Source organism: Balearica regulorum, chromosome 2, assembly GCF_011004875.1.
Source record: "Balearica regulorum gibbericeps isolate bBalReg1 chromosome 2, bBalReg1.pri, whole genome shotgun sequence".
Lineage (NCBI taxonomy): Eukaryota > Metazoa > Chordata > Aves > Gruiformes > Gruidae > Balearica > Balearica regulorum.
Genome location: NC_046185.1, coordinates 102,968,692 through 102,983,258, shown reverse-complemented (window position 1 = coordinate 102,983,258; position 14,567 = coordinate 102,968,692). Strand labels below are relative to the sequence as shown.

General features: G+C 42.7%; 1 protein-coding gene across 1 annotated transcript; it reads right to left on the bottom strand.

Annotated features, from left to right (window-relative positions):
- Positions 1-320: 320 nt before the first annotated feature.
- On the bottom strand, positions 321-12,976 carry MRS2 (magnesium transporter MRS2). Its single transcript, XM_075745187.1, has 11 exons — positions 12,719-12,976; positions 12,308-12,381; positions 11,049-11,085; positions 10,305-10,417; positions 9,661-9,834; positions 8,828-8,958; positions 8,011-8,127; positions 5,329-5,481; positions 4,115-4,232; positions 3,197-3,310; positions 321-2,128 (listed from the first exon to the last, which is right to left on the bottom strand). Exons 1-11 carry the CDS (start codon positions 12,906-12,908, stop codon positions 2,018-2,020), a joined length of 1,332 nt encoding a protein of 443 aa, XP_075601302.1. The 5' UTR covers positions 12,909-12,976; the 3' UTR covers positions 321-2,017.
- Positions 12,977-14,567: the final 1,591 nt, after the last annotated feature.

The window sequence follows — 14,567 nt, the reverse complement described above, 5'->3', positions numbered from 1 at the left end:
TCTGAGCTTTATGAAAGTAACTGATGGAACTGGGAGCACAGTACTTACCTTACAAATCTGTGAACTGTGGTGTGAGGCAAAACGAGCAGTGTATTTATAAGGGCAGAGTAAAAAGTTTTCCTTTTTAAATGAAAATTAATGAAACCAGCATGTTCTGGAGCAATTCCATTCTGAACATACAGCCTCCACTGGCTTTGTTTTTTTCTAGGTTTGACCTCAGAGCAATTTTATTGCACCTGAATACATTTTGATGAAACTGTAAGAAAACCATTAAGTGTTTGCATGTGTCTGTAGAGAGAAAGGCAATCTCGTAAAAGATGTGTCTGTCAGTGCTTTTATTGTGCTTTAAGTAAGTCAGCTATGTACAGGAAAAGGAGTCAATACAGTTCACAGGAGCCTCTCTGCACAAGACAGAGCTTGGAAAGCTTATGTGAAAGCTTCCCAAACAGCTGCACTGACACATTTCAATCCTGGCCTAATGCAACTACAACTTGGTTGAAAACATCAGCATCCACAGCCCCTCACGCACTGGGCGTTCCTGGGGCTTATTGGCCAAGGTGTGTATGTGAGCCATTGTTTTTTCTGCTGGATTACTCAGTTCAGAAGTTTTATGTATTTCTACCTGCTAAGCAAAAAGGCTGCAAAAAATTCAGCTAAAAATCTCAAACACATTACAAACGCCATTAATTTTTTCACCTTCTCATGCCTTTTATCTGTAGTTGAAGTCCCATGCAGAGCAAGAACAACTGTTTGAAAATAATTACATACAACCAAACCAGGATCACAGGCCTGCATAATTCTAATTTCTGTACCTTTTTCATTTCCATTTTTGAGTTGTTAGTCCTGAGTAAAAATGTTCACAGCCTCAGTTACTGTCTTTTCCAACCCCTGCCAATACAGTGATTTATCTGGTGGGACCTAAGGAGCTACTCAGTGTATGTTACAGAGAGGTTAAAAAAAGACCCAAACAAAAACTAGACAGTTTGTGACTCAATTTAGAAAGATTTCATGCTCCTTCTACAGAGAAACCAGTGGGGAACTATGCCCTTAGAGTTCAGCAATAAATCCTGAGAGAAAACACTAATAGTGGGCATAAGAATTTTACTCCTTCCTTTAGTCCATCACAAGACACCAGGCTTCCACACCCGTTACTAACCTGGCTACTTACTGTGGTGCCCACCAGTCCGTGCATTGTCCTGTCTTCTTGCGGGGAGAAGACAGAAAGCAGAGCCCAGCTCAAGGGAAATCAACAACTGGTTTGTTGATGGTTACCAGCATTTGAATCAGTCCTTGTGGCGACGTGAGGAGTCATTAAACTGAAGCTCTATCAAGAGGGCAGATAGCAAACACAGGCCTGCATTATCAGTAGGCCCGCTTTCCTTGTTACTAAAACTGCATACATTTGGGGCCTAAATTAATTGCTAAGGAATACCCAAGATAAGCAGCTACATTTCAAGGCCTGCTATTGCTCACTTAAAATACGGGAAACTATTATCTCTGGTTAGTGCCAATTTAGAGGTGATGCTTCACAAGAGATGCAAGTATGCTTTTTGCTTTGGAAAATCTGTTCTCTGCAATTAAGTAGGGCCTTAAAAATCCATTCAAAAGGTAGCTTTTTCTTTGATATTTGAAGTCAGATTCCTGAATTTGCAGCTCAGAACCAGAATTATTGATGAATGCTGACTGCTGTCATCCTTGAAGCTGAAAATACTGTTCTCTTTAAGAAAGGCCATTACGTAAAGTATTTGACAGAAGCACTTGAAATGAGAAAGCCCAAAAAAATAAGTACACGTATATGATACACAAAACTAATGGAACATACGTGGGGTAGAGGTGAGATTACCGTGGAAAGCACGTCACTGTTTTCCCTTGTGTTTCTCTCCTTTTGTGTGTAAGCATTAAAATCTCACTATAGGTTTTTGGCACAAAATATAAATTAACAAATTTAGAAATTCTTGCAAGGAAAGTGTCCCAAGTCCACGCTGTAACAAAAAAAGTCCCTTTGTTCCTGCTGTTCCTATTGGTTTGTTAATGTGCTTCTGCTCAGCCCAAATGTTTCTGCTTTAAGGTTGTTCTTTATCTCCACTCTTCCAGCTGTTGGTTGGGATTTTTTCAGAACTGCAGGAACCTAGGCAAGATAGAAAGTAGTCTGTAATTACACGAGAAGCTGCTCTATATGCGGCAGAAGGAAATAAAGCTTCACAGAGGCTGAACCCTGATTTTTCTCTTCTTTATTTTCCGAATGCTACCTCTGGCTTCTCCCTCCTTAATCCCTTTCAGTACGTTTCTCCAAGGCAGTCAGTATGTGCTGGAGTTGGCTTTGAGCAACCCTTGAGGATAATCCAGTTAGCTGTAGCCACGATGAACAATCCACAACAAACTACTTCCATCTGCCTCTTAGTGGCAAGGGAGGGGAAGGAAGAAGGGGAGTTTATCTGGGTCTCCGTTTCTCTCCTTTTGTCACTTGCAGCAACTTAACTTTTGAATCCATTGATACCTCCCTGTTACAAACACCAGAGCACAGAACAGAGGTGGACAACACAGTCCCACAAGCTCCGGCAGAAAAGGGTAGTCAACAGGGAAACGACCCACACAGTATCTCGCTAATCTGAAGACGGTCTCCTTGGAAATCTCCATACAGCTTGGTACAGTTGGGCTCTACAATGCCATCAGCATCAATGGCAAAGATGACTGGTGTGCACATGAGCTGTTGCAAACTTCGTATTGGCAGTCAGGACACCCCAACCCTGGCATCATTCTCCAGAGATGTTACAGCTAGTACCTGTTCTCATTGTCCTTTTGTCTTTACCTTCTCTTGTATGAGACAGAGACCACAGTCCCAGAGTTATCATGTGGGTGGGAGGAGGAGGGCAGCATCCTCGATGTCCCTCACTATGAACACACTGCTGTGGCAGCTGAGAGCCAATTGGGGCAGCTTCTACCATCAGCCTCAGCTTCACTTCTGGGCACAGTGAGCTGTGTCTTACTGCTCAAGTGTATCTTTGCCAGTGCTGGGCTTCCCACCAAGTTCAATCCAGCTAGAGAGAACCTTCTCCTTTGCCATGTCAGGGAGCAGCCGCTGAGCTGAATTCCCCCATGCTCTGTAGCCCACCCCCCTACAACGCCTTACCTCCTGCTTTAGAAATTAACCATACATGCAGAGTCTGAAGCAGAAACCCCAGGCAGCCATACGTACATGAGGAGGTAATGGAGGTTCTAGGTGCCGCCCAAGGAAGGAAAGCAAGCGCCGCCATATCAGACCACTTCCCAGAAACATAATCCCCGTCACCAACCAAAATATTCTGGGGTCCTACCAACAGAACATTCCCATTAGCCATGCAACTCTCTCTTCAGAAAAGCGATCTCTCACTTCCCACCAGTGCTCTCATCCTCTATGGGAGGAAGCGGTAAACTTTACCATCAACAGCCAAGCCCTACCTTGGGAAAAGGGCTGTTTCATACCAAACATTTTATTTAGGAATCACTCTAGTGTATTCTGTTACTGTCCCATGCAGTTTTCTTTCCATCAGTTTGGAAATTCAACCTTTCCAATGAACATGGAAAGGAAGAAGTCTTTTTTTTTCTTTTCTTTTTTTTAAAGACAGCATGTGCAATTGTAAATTTGTACCCTCAGCCTGTAGCCCCACCAGTCTGGCTATAACCATGTAATTGGTAGTAGCGTATTTCCTCTGGTGTGTTGGAAACACCCTGGCTGCTTGCCAGGTATCCTTGTATCTGGAAGACAAAATTGGGCTTTTGAGTAGAACAGATGACCACGAGAGAAACCTAAATATTGTTTTATAGTTGGTCCTGATTCAACCATAATTTTGTCTTCCTGTTTTTCTTCTGTGGACATTACACAGACAAAAAAACCTGCAATAACGTGCAGTTAGCCGTAACACAATTTGCTTACAAAAAAGTGACTGCCCTAACACATGAATTATGTTAGGGACTAAGCGTAATTTAGTTTTAAGGACTAAATTATGTTACTTCACACACTAATATAAATCTGGAGCTTTACCTATGGAAAGAATTGAGTTGTACTCACTATAAAATGCAGTGTAAGATCAAGTGACATTTTATGTCACTGATAAAAGCAGCATTCGTTCCTTACCTCTTCAAGAGATGACTCCAAGTTCATACCAAATGCAACTCCTATGAGTCCAAAGAGAGAGAGAGAGAAAGTCCCCATAGTCAGCTGCAAGTTCAGTCTCATCATCACGTTACGGTGGCTAAAGAAGGGAGAAACATCTGTAAGGAGACCTCAAAAATTGATTTGCTGCCTAAATTCTCAAATTCCATACAGCATGCCCTAAAACCAAACAGTGAAACAGAGGAAGTCATCCTGGAATTAGGCAACCCAGTAACAAAACTCACAAAACAGTAGTGTAAAGAGGCTATCATTTTGAAATTGCTGCATCAGGATACCTCTAAGGCAGCAGGTTGTGCTTAATCATCAGCAGACCTTCCGGCATCGCTCTCTTCTTAGAAGTGTATATACACAGAGTAGCAGTAAATTTCCAAGGAAATTTGTGTTCTGCTACCACTAACTGGCTGAATTTATATGTCTGTATTCACAAGCAACAAAAATTTACTGTTACCTTGCAAATGAATATATTTACAAAGAAGTAAAGTCAGTAAATGCTGTGGACTATAAACTTGAGTGTGCTTTGGAGAATTCCATACTCGAGTCTTCCCCAAAAGGATTTTTGTGGTTTCCTGATGCAGAATCCACCAATTGCTTCTACAGATAACTCCCCAGTAAAGAGGAAAAGGAATATTAAACACTGACCTCAGAGACAGAGAGTGGCATGTGCTTGCAAATGCAGGCTGATGATTTTTCAGTAAGAAAGCTGGCTAGTGGTGAAAACTGTAGCACACAGAGAGAAAATACTCATTCTGAAGTTACTAATTCTTCTATCACTCCATAGAGCAATAATGCAAGTTGTACTGAACACCAAATAGCCTGGCCAGCCTCTTAAAAAGAGTTTCAGTTTTGCTGAATTAAGAGCAAACTTTCCTGAGTAGAATTTTATTTTGCCCCTAAATTTGCAGATATTTCCTCTAGCACATAGCTCCCCTGAAGGACCTTGAAGAAGCCTGGTTTCTTCTGCTAGTGAAAACTGATGCCTAGCTAGACAAGTGTCTTGTTGCTTTGCTTTATCCAGTTCACCGATGAAAGTGCAATGCAGCTTCTTGTACTGTGACTGCAAGTTCATTCAAACTCTCATGAAGATGGAATTTCCTTGTACACAGTGATTTGAGAAAGACCAGGCAACATTAAGTTCTGCTCAGCTTTTGGCAGTGCCAATAGATAGGGTAGCTAACCTGTCCAGGTTGATAAAGACAATGCTTTCTGAGTCGTCAATCAGTACTCTGAGTTCTCGAGCTTCATTTGCAAGATCTTCTGCTTGTCTGTAATAGTTCTCCAGCAGCAGCTCCATTTCCTCTGCATGGTCAATCCCAGACGTACTCTCCTCACTGTGAGCAATATTTCATATTTTTCTGGTTAGCTTCACGTTGTACAGAAACATATCATTGATGTGTTAAGATAAGGCACATAAGAGTGGTGCAGGAGAGCCAACAAGAGTGCTGTTAGACACTAGATCTCAAAATCCAACCTTTTCAGTGAGGAATCAATACCAACAGCTTAAAATAAAAGGCATATTTTTGTATCTATCAGCACAGGCAGTCAATTATTTTGAGTAGAGCAGTCAGCATTTGATGTGCTCAAGGCATGCACAACACCACAAATCTTACTTTTTAAGATATTAAAAAGTTATAAAGCTAGAAAATTTATAAATAATATAAAATTTATATATTACTATAAATGTTTGTATTATTATAAAGTTATTCTAAAGTGCTGACATTTTTGAAAGGAGATTTTTTTTTTTGGTGCCCTCAAGTGGTGGAACCTGGTAACAGTGCAGTCAAAAACTCCCAAGAATAAAACATAACCAAAAGTCAACACACAAACAATTACACAGTGAAGGAGATGTTTTAGGGGTATATTAAAATAGTTTAGTAGTAAGGTGTTTCAGCTATACACAGTAATTACTGCAAAAAGGTTTTTGGAGCATGAAGCAGCCTAAGAGTAGGTGTCAAAGGGAAGATGCTGCTCTCCTAAGTCTGAGACATTTTCATCTTACTTCGTGGTCAGACTGCTGGCACAGCAGCCTTTGCTGGAACAGGTATGTAGGTTTCTGGCAGTGTATTGGATTGTTCACTGTGTAGATAAAAGCTAAGGAACTCAAGATCCACAAGAGCTTCGAAAGTAGCAGCAAAGCCAGGAAGATTCTTCATCATTTTTTCTTTTGTAGTATGACCTCATTTCTCTAGAGACTAAACTTTTTAAAGAATCTCCTCCTGGCATTGCTGACTGTTAGAGGAACCCCTCTGAAATGGTTTTCCAAGAAAATAGTGATATGTCTTAAGAATCAACCCATGTAAGCTCCCTGGGGACCTTTAACAGAGCCTCTAGTTTCTCTCTTATGGGGCAGAAGCCTTGAGTTAAGCTGCCTGTAAAGCCCTTCAGACCTTGAGGGTCTTATTGCACGCACATGAGAGGAGTTGTGGACTTGAAAGCCTTAGAGCACTATCTGCCGCATTACAGATTCAGCTCAAGGTCCTATTTGATGAGTATCTTTACATCGGCTCCTCTGTGGATATACAAAGGGAAACAACAGGCATAAGGACTTGAAAACAACTGCCATCTGATTTGCTTTCATTAATTAGCCTCCATCTGTCTCATGAGTCTTTGACAGCCTGCCATCCCTTCATACAAAAATATGTCTGTCTCATCTTTATGGGCTCAGCTCACCACCCCTGCTGCAAATGATCTCTGATGACACCTATGGGCCTAACTGGGTTCCTCCACACCTTCTCAGGCTTCTTGAGTTCATCGAGTTGATGCATCACCTGCATCAACCCTGGGTCCACACACATCCAGCTGGCCTGCAAACGCGCTGTCGTGGCGAGCGTTTCCTCGTGTGCCTTGTGCACAGACTGTCTCGCTACATCCTGCAGCATGGCTCCAGCTCCACAAAACCTCCCACCAGCTCTCCTACCCGTCTGCACTGGTGATGTCTGCAAGAGGGGATGACTTCAGGTTTCTCCTGACATGAGAGTGTAAGGTGACCACTTCTGGAACGCAGAGTTTCTGCTGCACATTTAGACTAAGCTCTGCAGGGCGAAAAAAAATCTCCTGATTTCAAACCCATGCTACTCTGTGAGCAGTATTAATACCCACATGCAGCGTGGTTAGGCAAAAGTATTACTCGGCAACTTTGCAAAGCACCTTGAAAAGCAGCTTTTGTTATTTACTTAAAAGTAAAACATGTCTGTATGCCCAAGATTTAAATGCAATTCAGCCCAAAACATACTGGGATCTGATGGACATTATCTTTTTGCTTTTCAGTTTTTGTTAAGGTGACCAGTGCTGCTGCTGTGTGTGGTCTTTCATCAGAGAGAGCGTGCAATAGGACAATTTCTGCATGTACATTTTTTTCCTGAAATGCTGCTCTTCAGGTGCACAACAAGATTGCTCCAGGGCCTCTTCCCTGCTGGGGAGCAAGAAGCTAGAAGCAAGGTGTTCAGAACACTTCTAACAAAGAAGTGTGGTATCTGATCTATTCAAGGCAAGCTTTAAAATGTGCTGCTTTTTTTGGTGAAACTGAAGAAAATTCTCCCAGTAAGTGTTAATTTGTACTGAAAAATAGCATTTGCTTTTTCTCCTCCTACATCCTGCTCCCATCCCATTACATACTAGATAAGCTGGCCTGCAATGCCAAGAACTATTTGAAGCTGCCTAATATGACTAGTACTAGTGGAGCCCCTCTCCAATCAAATACAATGATTTCTGAAGCGATAAGCATTAGGGCTTAAAAAAAAAATAAAATCAGAAAGTCTTTTTCTTTCTGCTTTTTGGCAGGGAACACACAGTTTAGTGCTCAAGTTGTCCTTAAACAAAACAGACTTTTAAAAAAGTATGTGGTTTCAAAATATACATACAATACTTGTGGATCAGTCCATTTAGATAGACAGAGCTCTTCTATTACTTCTTCTTCATCTAAGATCTCCAGAATTGTTTCTTTGAAAACTTTAAGATCTGTTTCCAGTTCTGACAAGCTGAAGAAAGAACAGGCAAAAGGTCAAGTAATCCCCACTGGCACCAGCACACAAAGGTAGTCTCTAAATGAGTTTGCCAGCCAGCACCCTCGCCAGATGGAGCAGCCAGGGAAGACTTCCTTGTGGGGTTCTAAGAGCTCCTTCAAAAAGTTCCTTACAGGCCACACACTTAGCAGTGGCAGTGATCTGTCTGGGGACCAGCAAACTACAGACACACGCTGAAAGGGATTCAGATGTGTTTTCTGGATATACTCCTAAGTCAGAAAAAACAAGCACTCCGTGAGCACGCAGGGAGTGCACATTTGCACCGTCATATCAGAGAGGCAAATACACAAAGGTACCAGCGTATTAGTACTAGTAAACTTAAAGCATAGATAGATCCAAAGGCTAATCTTGTTTTACATTATGGGGAACATTTTCATGATGTTATTTTGTTCTCTTAGGTATTATTTTGTTCTGTCAGATGCTACTTAAGAAGCTCGACTGTATTTCTGACAACTCAGAATAGATTTCCCTTTTTCTGTTTTTCCCCATATCACTAGGTACTTCATATACCGGTTTTTGCATTTACAAATAAGATGCACAACCCAGCATTACAATGATCTAGAAAATTCGTATTAGACACCATTTTTCTAACATTTAATCGCACGTAATTTTCTATGGTCATCTTCTAGTCTCTTCACAGCTTACTCTTATTTACCTCTTGCCATTTTGCAGGAGAATGTGTAGTTTACTCCTATCCACAGACAAAAGCTTGGGGTCCACTAGAGCTTCCAGTGTCTCAAGGATCTGAGGCTGCAAAGTGTTAAGTCTCCCCTGCAGTTTGCTGATCTAGATAACAACATGATCCTTTATAAGAATTAAAGCAATCCCTTTAGAATGATTTGGGCAACTGACTCCTGTCTCTGAACACAGAATTCACAGTAACAGGCAGTTAACACAATCTGCTTTCCAATGCCCAGGAAATACCTGCCATGGGGATACCACTTACAAGATAAAGCCAGTGCAAAATACAGAATTTTATAAAAGTGATTTGCACTGAACTGAAACCCAGGGACAACAAGGCTGATAAAGCTAAAACACTGTTTGTCTAGCAGTGTCATATTAGCATTAGCAAGCATAGGTTTTTAAGGCTAGCTAGAACTCATGATCTGACTGCTGCCCATGAGGCCAAAAAACCTCAGCACTTCTGTGTGACATCTATCTCACCTAAAGCACGTCTCTAGAAAGGTAGGTATTCTGACTTGTTTTTTATCTGTCCAAATGATGGTGAAGCTATCACATCCTTATGAAAGTTGTTCCAAAAATGAACTTTTCAATTAGCACTTTCTTGGGAAGGGAATGGAAACACACATACACACAAAACCATAAAAACTAAACCAACAAAAGCTAAAAACAAAAAAAGAGCTCCTACAGTAAGTGTGGAATACATATACAAATGTGGATGTATAAATATTAATGCAAAAAGAAAATCATACTGTCCTAAGTAGCAACAACTTTCAAAACAATTGAAATAAAAACGATATAGCTCACCCGGTACTGCAGGATTGCTTCTATGGCTCGGAATTCAAAGGGCAGGGAATATGTAACTAGTTGACCTTCCCCAGCCAGCTGAGACGCTAGTTCATTGATGAGCCAGTGTTCCAGATTTAAATTACGATAATCTAGTATCAGAAGAAACTCTGGTGTTATGACAGCCTTCAAGAACTGAAAAAGATAGTAGTACATGTAGGAATCTGGAAAGAAACCTCTCTGAAGATTTCTGTCTTCTCGTGACTCTGTTGCACATTTGATAATTTAGGCTTTGATAAAGACACGCTTCAAATGTCTTTTCAGGCAGAAAAATAACAGAATCTCATGCTGTGAACCACTGTATTCTCCGTGGTTCAGACACAGCACTGTGCTAGTGGTGTTATGATTGAGAAGAGGCTCCTTGTTAAGTCTTTACTTCTATAATTATGTCAGTAATGTTTCACCTGTGCTCAACTAGGAAAATGGTTATTAATGTGAACTGTTGGTAAACCCGTATCTCTGATTGCTAGGTAAAGCTCCAAAGACATGTTTACTGCTGAACTGCATGTCATAGAAAGCTGGTATTAAAAGAACCATATAAGAAAATGCAAGTGCAAGGATAAAACCCGCTTCAAGTTTACGCTCAGCTACAGGGAAACCATTACCTCCATTCTCACAATGATCCTGTTGTTCCTAGTTGCAATGCTCATTAGGTGTTGAAATCTTAGATCTCGAGCTTGAAGACCCAATTCCTGGTACAATTCTGTTTTCTTCTTTTCTATCATAAAAATATTTTTAGAGAAACACATTTAGAGGACAAGCAGGTATGTTCTGAAATTACATTTTATTGGCTTACTAAGTCCCACAAAAGGGGGAGAAAAAAAAAAAAAGGCTGTGCTATCTTTAAAATGGTTTTCCTCCCATTGATTCCTCAATATAATTTATTTTTTTTACGAAGTTTAGAAGACTGTATCTGGAGTGGAAAGAGAAAAATTCTAGATATAAGTGAAAAAGTTGGCCATGACAATTAATTTCATGTCAGAAATCAAATGACTCATTTGAGAAAGCACATGTAATACTACAGGAAGGGAAATACAAGGCAGGGAAAGTAGCATGCTGATCAAAAAGGGAAAAAACAAAGCAAAAATTGCCTTCCTGTGGGAGATGGTATATGTTATTTTCAAGGCATTACTTAAAAATATACAAAAATTCTAACAATAAAGACCTATGAAGACCAACAGAAGGCAGCAAAACAGAGGAAATGTCGCAACATCCCAAATAAACACAGTGAAGTATCCCAAATACAATTTTGTACCCATGTAGATTCCCAATTGAGCTTTTCTGTATTGGACAAGGAAAAAAGACAAACAAAACCCAAAAATTCAAACAAAACTACAATGAAAACTCACCAAAATAGGTAGTATTTCCCTCTTTGTCAAACTTCATCTAAAGGAGTGGAAAAAATTATTATTTTTTTTTCACAGAACTACTACAAAACAAGAAATCAGTTTCTAAAATTCATTGCACTTGACTAGAAGTCAAATGGAAAATACGCTATGAAGAAAAAGCAACTTTTTATGCCCTCTCTTCACAGTTCATCCCAATTAAGAAAAATATTGCACCAAATTGCCATATAATTCGCAGTGTTTGTATGCGCACCAAGTAAAACCAGTGTCATCTGCACGACCATGTTCCTACTTAAACCTTGGGATGATTTACAGAGGATCAGACTTGTTTAGGCAGGAATGGGCATCCTACATTCTGGATTACAAATTTTGCTACTTCCTCTGGAGCAATCTGAAAAATTTACAAATAAAATTTAAAAAGTAAAGAATACCACAAATTGGGTAGTTAGGCCTTGTGCCCATGTCAAGTACTGCATTAATGTGCTATTCAGCTAGTAACACACAACTTCTTGTCTTACCACCTGTCATTCAGATTATTCATTTAACACTTGCATCTCTTAGTAAAATTATTTTATTAGAAAAACTGCAATGTCTGGCTTAATCAGAAAGTTTGCCATTTTGCTTATAAACCATGTAGCTTAGTTCCATATTACTGGCTTTAAAAATAACTTTCCATGAATTAAACACACCTGAGCACAGATTCCAGTAGAGCTGCAACAAGGGTTACATGGCCACAAGGACCTAGCTGCTTGACCTTGGTACAGAACAACTACTTTTTGCTCTCAACAAGGAGGCCTTACCTTCCCTTATATGCACTAATAATATCAATCAAGCAGTTTGCAAATGGCTTTCATTCTCATTTTAAAAAAGAATATATAGAGAGCTTGTTTTTCCCCAAATCCCACGTTTGCTTGGAATTACAGCTACCAAGACACAGGAATAGTATTTCTAAAAGGCAGCAGCAAACCTTGAAAAGCTTAACAAGAACCCTTCTGACTGCAGCACTTTTAAGAGTTGACCTGCCTTGACAATTAAAGCAAGAGAACTTCCAGCAGATACTTTATGTTAGAAAAACATCTTGGTGAATGGTGTATACCATAACTGATCTTCAAGTCAGAACACCCGAGAATTTAGAACTAGGGATGTTCTCTGAGAGACAAACCCATCTGGTCTTATGATCCTAAAAAACAAAAAAAAGAAGAAAAAGCACCATCATCTTGCACAAGCAGCCCTCCTTGGTGGAAGTGCCTGCACGTACTTACCACTGCAAAAACGGGAGACACGCTAGCTAAGGTGGCTTGGGAGGCCTCTGTTGTGGCATGTTGGTAAAATTTACCTGAAGAAAGACAGAAGGTTTCTACTTCCAGCACATGCATTTCAGTTACGTGGTGCCCCGCTATAAGCCACCTGCATACTGCACTGGCACAGAAACTGAGAACCTGGACCGTGAGAAGGCCCCTACGAGCAGAGCCCGGGCAGGAGGCCGTTACCGCACCGAGCGTGGCTACAGCCGGTTTGGTTTCCCAGCCCCCGGCCGGGGTGTCACCCTCGCTGCCCGCACGGCCCGGCCTGCTGGGGCGCACAGGGGGGCCGCCGCCGCGCGAGACCAGGGCCCGACCGGCGGCAAGCCCAGCCCGGCCCGGCCCAGCCCCGGCCCCGGCCCCGCCGCTTACCCGCCCATCGCAGGGCCCGGGCGCCCGGCGGCACCGACACCGCCGCGGGCCGACCCTGTCCCGGCGGCAGCCCCAGCACGGCCCGTAGGCGGGACCCGCCGCCCGCCCAGCCGCGGGGCGCGCAGCAGCAGCCCCGCGCGGCCCCGCGGCGGCGGCCCAGAGCGCGTGGGAGCAGCCCGGCGCGCAGCATAAGCACGCGCACCCCGCGCAGCTCCCGGCCCGGCCCAGCCCGGCGCAGCGCGGCTCCCAGCGCGGCTCCCAGCGCGCAGCCGCGGCGAAGGAGGAGCCCGGGCGGCTGCGGGGTTACCCCTGAGGAGCCTGGGAGGAGCTCGACTGACGTAGGCTGCGCGCTGGGTACCGGGCTGGCGCTCGCTGCTGGTCTCGCCGCCGGCGGGCGCTGGGTGCGGGCGGAGCCGGTAACGGAGCGGCGGCCGCGGCCTGCGGTACCCAACGTGCCGGTTACCGCGGCGTGTGCGGTCCGCAGCCGCGGAGGTGCCCCCGCACGGGCCGGGCAGTCCCGGGCCCAGCTCCGACCTGCGGACGTGTTCGTAAGGCGCGTAAGCCTGGTGGTGGCTGGGATTCGCCCTACCGCGTCGGCCGCTTGAAGATTTTACTTTTGACGTGCGGGGTTTTTCCAAGCGTAGAACAATTCTGCCCCCCGTAAAGGTCTCGCAATTACATTTCCCTGCGCTACTTGTGTATCCAAAATCGACAAGCTGGTTGGTTGAGATTTAAAAGTTTAATTAGAAACATACCAGGCTCCACTATTATATATTAAACTACAGCTTTCATGCACAAAAGGATAACGCAGAGAGTATGAATGTCCTTCCTTTGGTTCTGCTGAAGCACGTAGATCAGCACGAAGGCAGAGTCTGCTCAAGGCCCTGCAGCAGGACGTACCATCAAAATGTTCTCACAGCACTCATTGCTACTTAGTGAGGAAGTAAAAGAGGAAGTGATGATGCTGCTAATGAAATGATCTGTATGGCGTGGCTGCCCCAACAGGAGTGCGCAAATGTGAACGCCATCCTGTACGCAGGTTGAATACAAGGGGGTCGGGGCCAAATTCTGCTCTCGGCTGGGCTGTAAGTTAAAGGGAAGTCACCTCGGGGCAGATGCTGTCCCCTGCTTCCCTACACCACATCATCTGTGCATTTGTGTGTCTGGACATATATACAGTAACACACATAGGTGAGCATTTGTTCAAGGTGGATTCACGTGTACTGAATCAGAAGGATGGTTTATGCACAGGCTGCGCAAAGATAAATGACTTCACAAGGAAGTAATTAAATAAAAAAAGTTCCTTACTACTTCTATACAGGATGTGTGTGTAGCCTGAAGCCATCAGAGGTTTTCAGTTTGAGGGTAAGCATGCCTGAATGCAAATGTTGGCTACCTTTATACTTGATAAAAAGCTGAGATTTACTGAAATGGGAGTATTTTAGTTCTAGTTTTGGTTAATCACAGCAGGTGGCAGTGTGTACAAGAGTAATTTAATACTCTTGGATGTCAGAGATACTTAAACAAAATTCGTAAATACTAGACAGCACAGAAAATAGTGCAGGAGAGCAGGAAACAAACATACACCATTGCTGGCAACTAACAGCAGCTTATGTTGATGTTGTATGTTTAGAATGCAAAAGCTAGGGAAGCATCTGAAGAATATCTGCCAGAAATTTACATTTAATGAATTTGCAGTAAGTCTCTCACAGCTGACATTTCACACTCTTCAATAAAAAAAGGGAAAAGATACTGGGTTGATCTGTTTGTTTTCCTTTGTCCATCTGTTATTCTGGCTGCTTACACAACAGACGTGTTGGAAATAAGACAACGTAACTTCACACTGAAT

Coding starts and splice junctions, on each gene's coding strand:
- MRS2 (XM_075745187.1), bottom strand. CDS start 12,908: ATGCTGCGCGCCGGGCTGCTCCCACGCGCTCTGGGCCGCCGCCGCGGG. Junction 12,382..12,718: donor CCGGGCCCTGCGATGGGCGG/GTAAGCGGCGGG, acceptor GTCTTTCTTCAG/GTAAATTTTACCAACATGCC. Junction 8,128..8,827: donor CTCCTGCAAAATGGCAAGAG/GTAAATAAGAGT, acceptor TTCTTTCTTCAG/CTTGTCAGAACTGGAAACAG.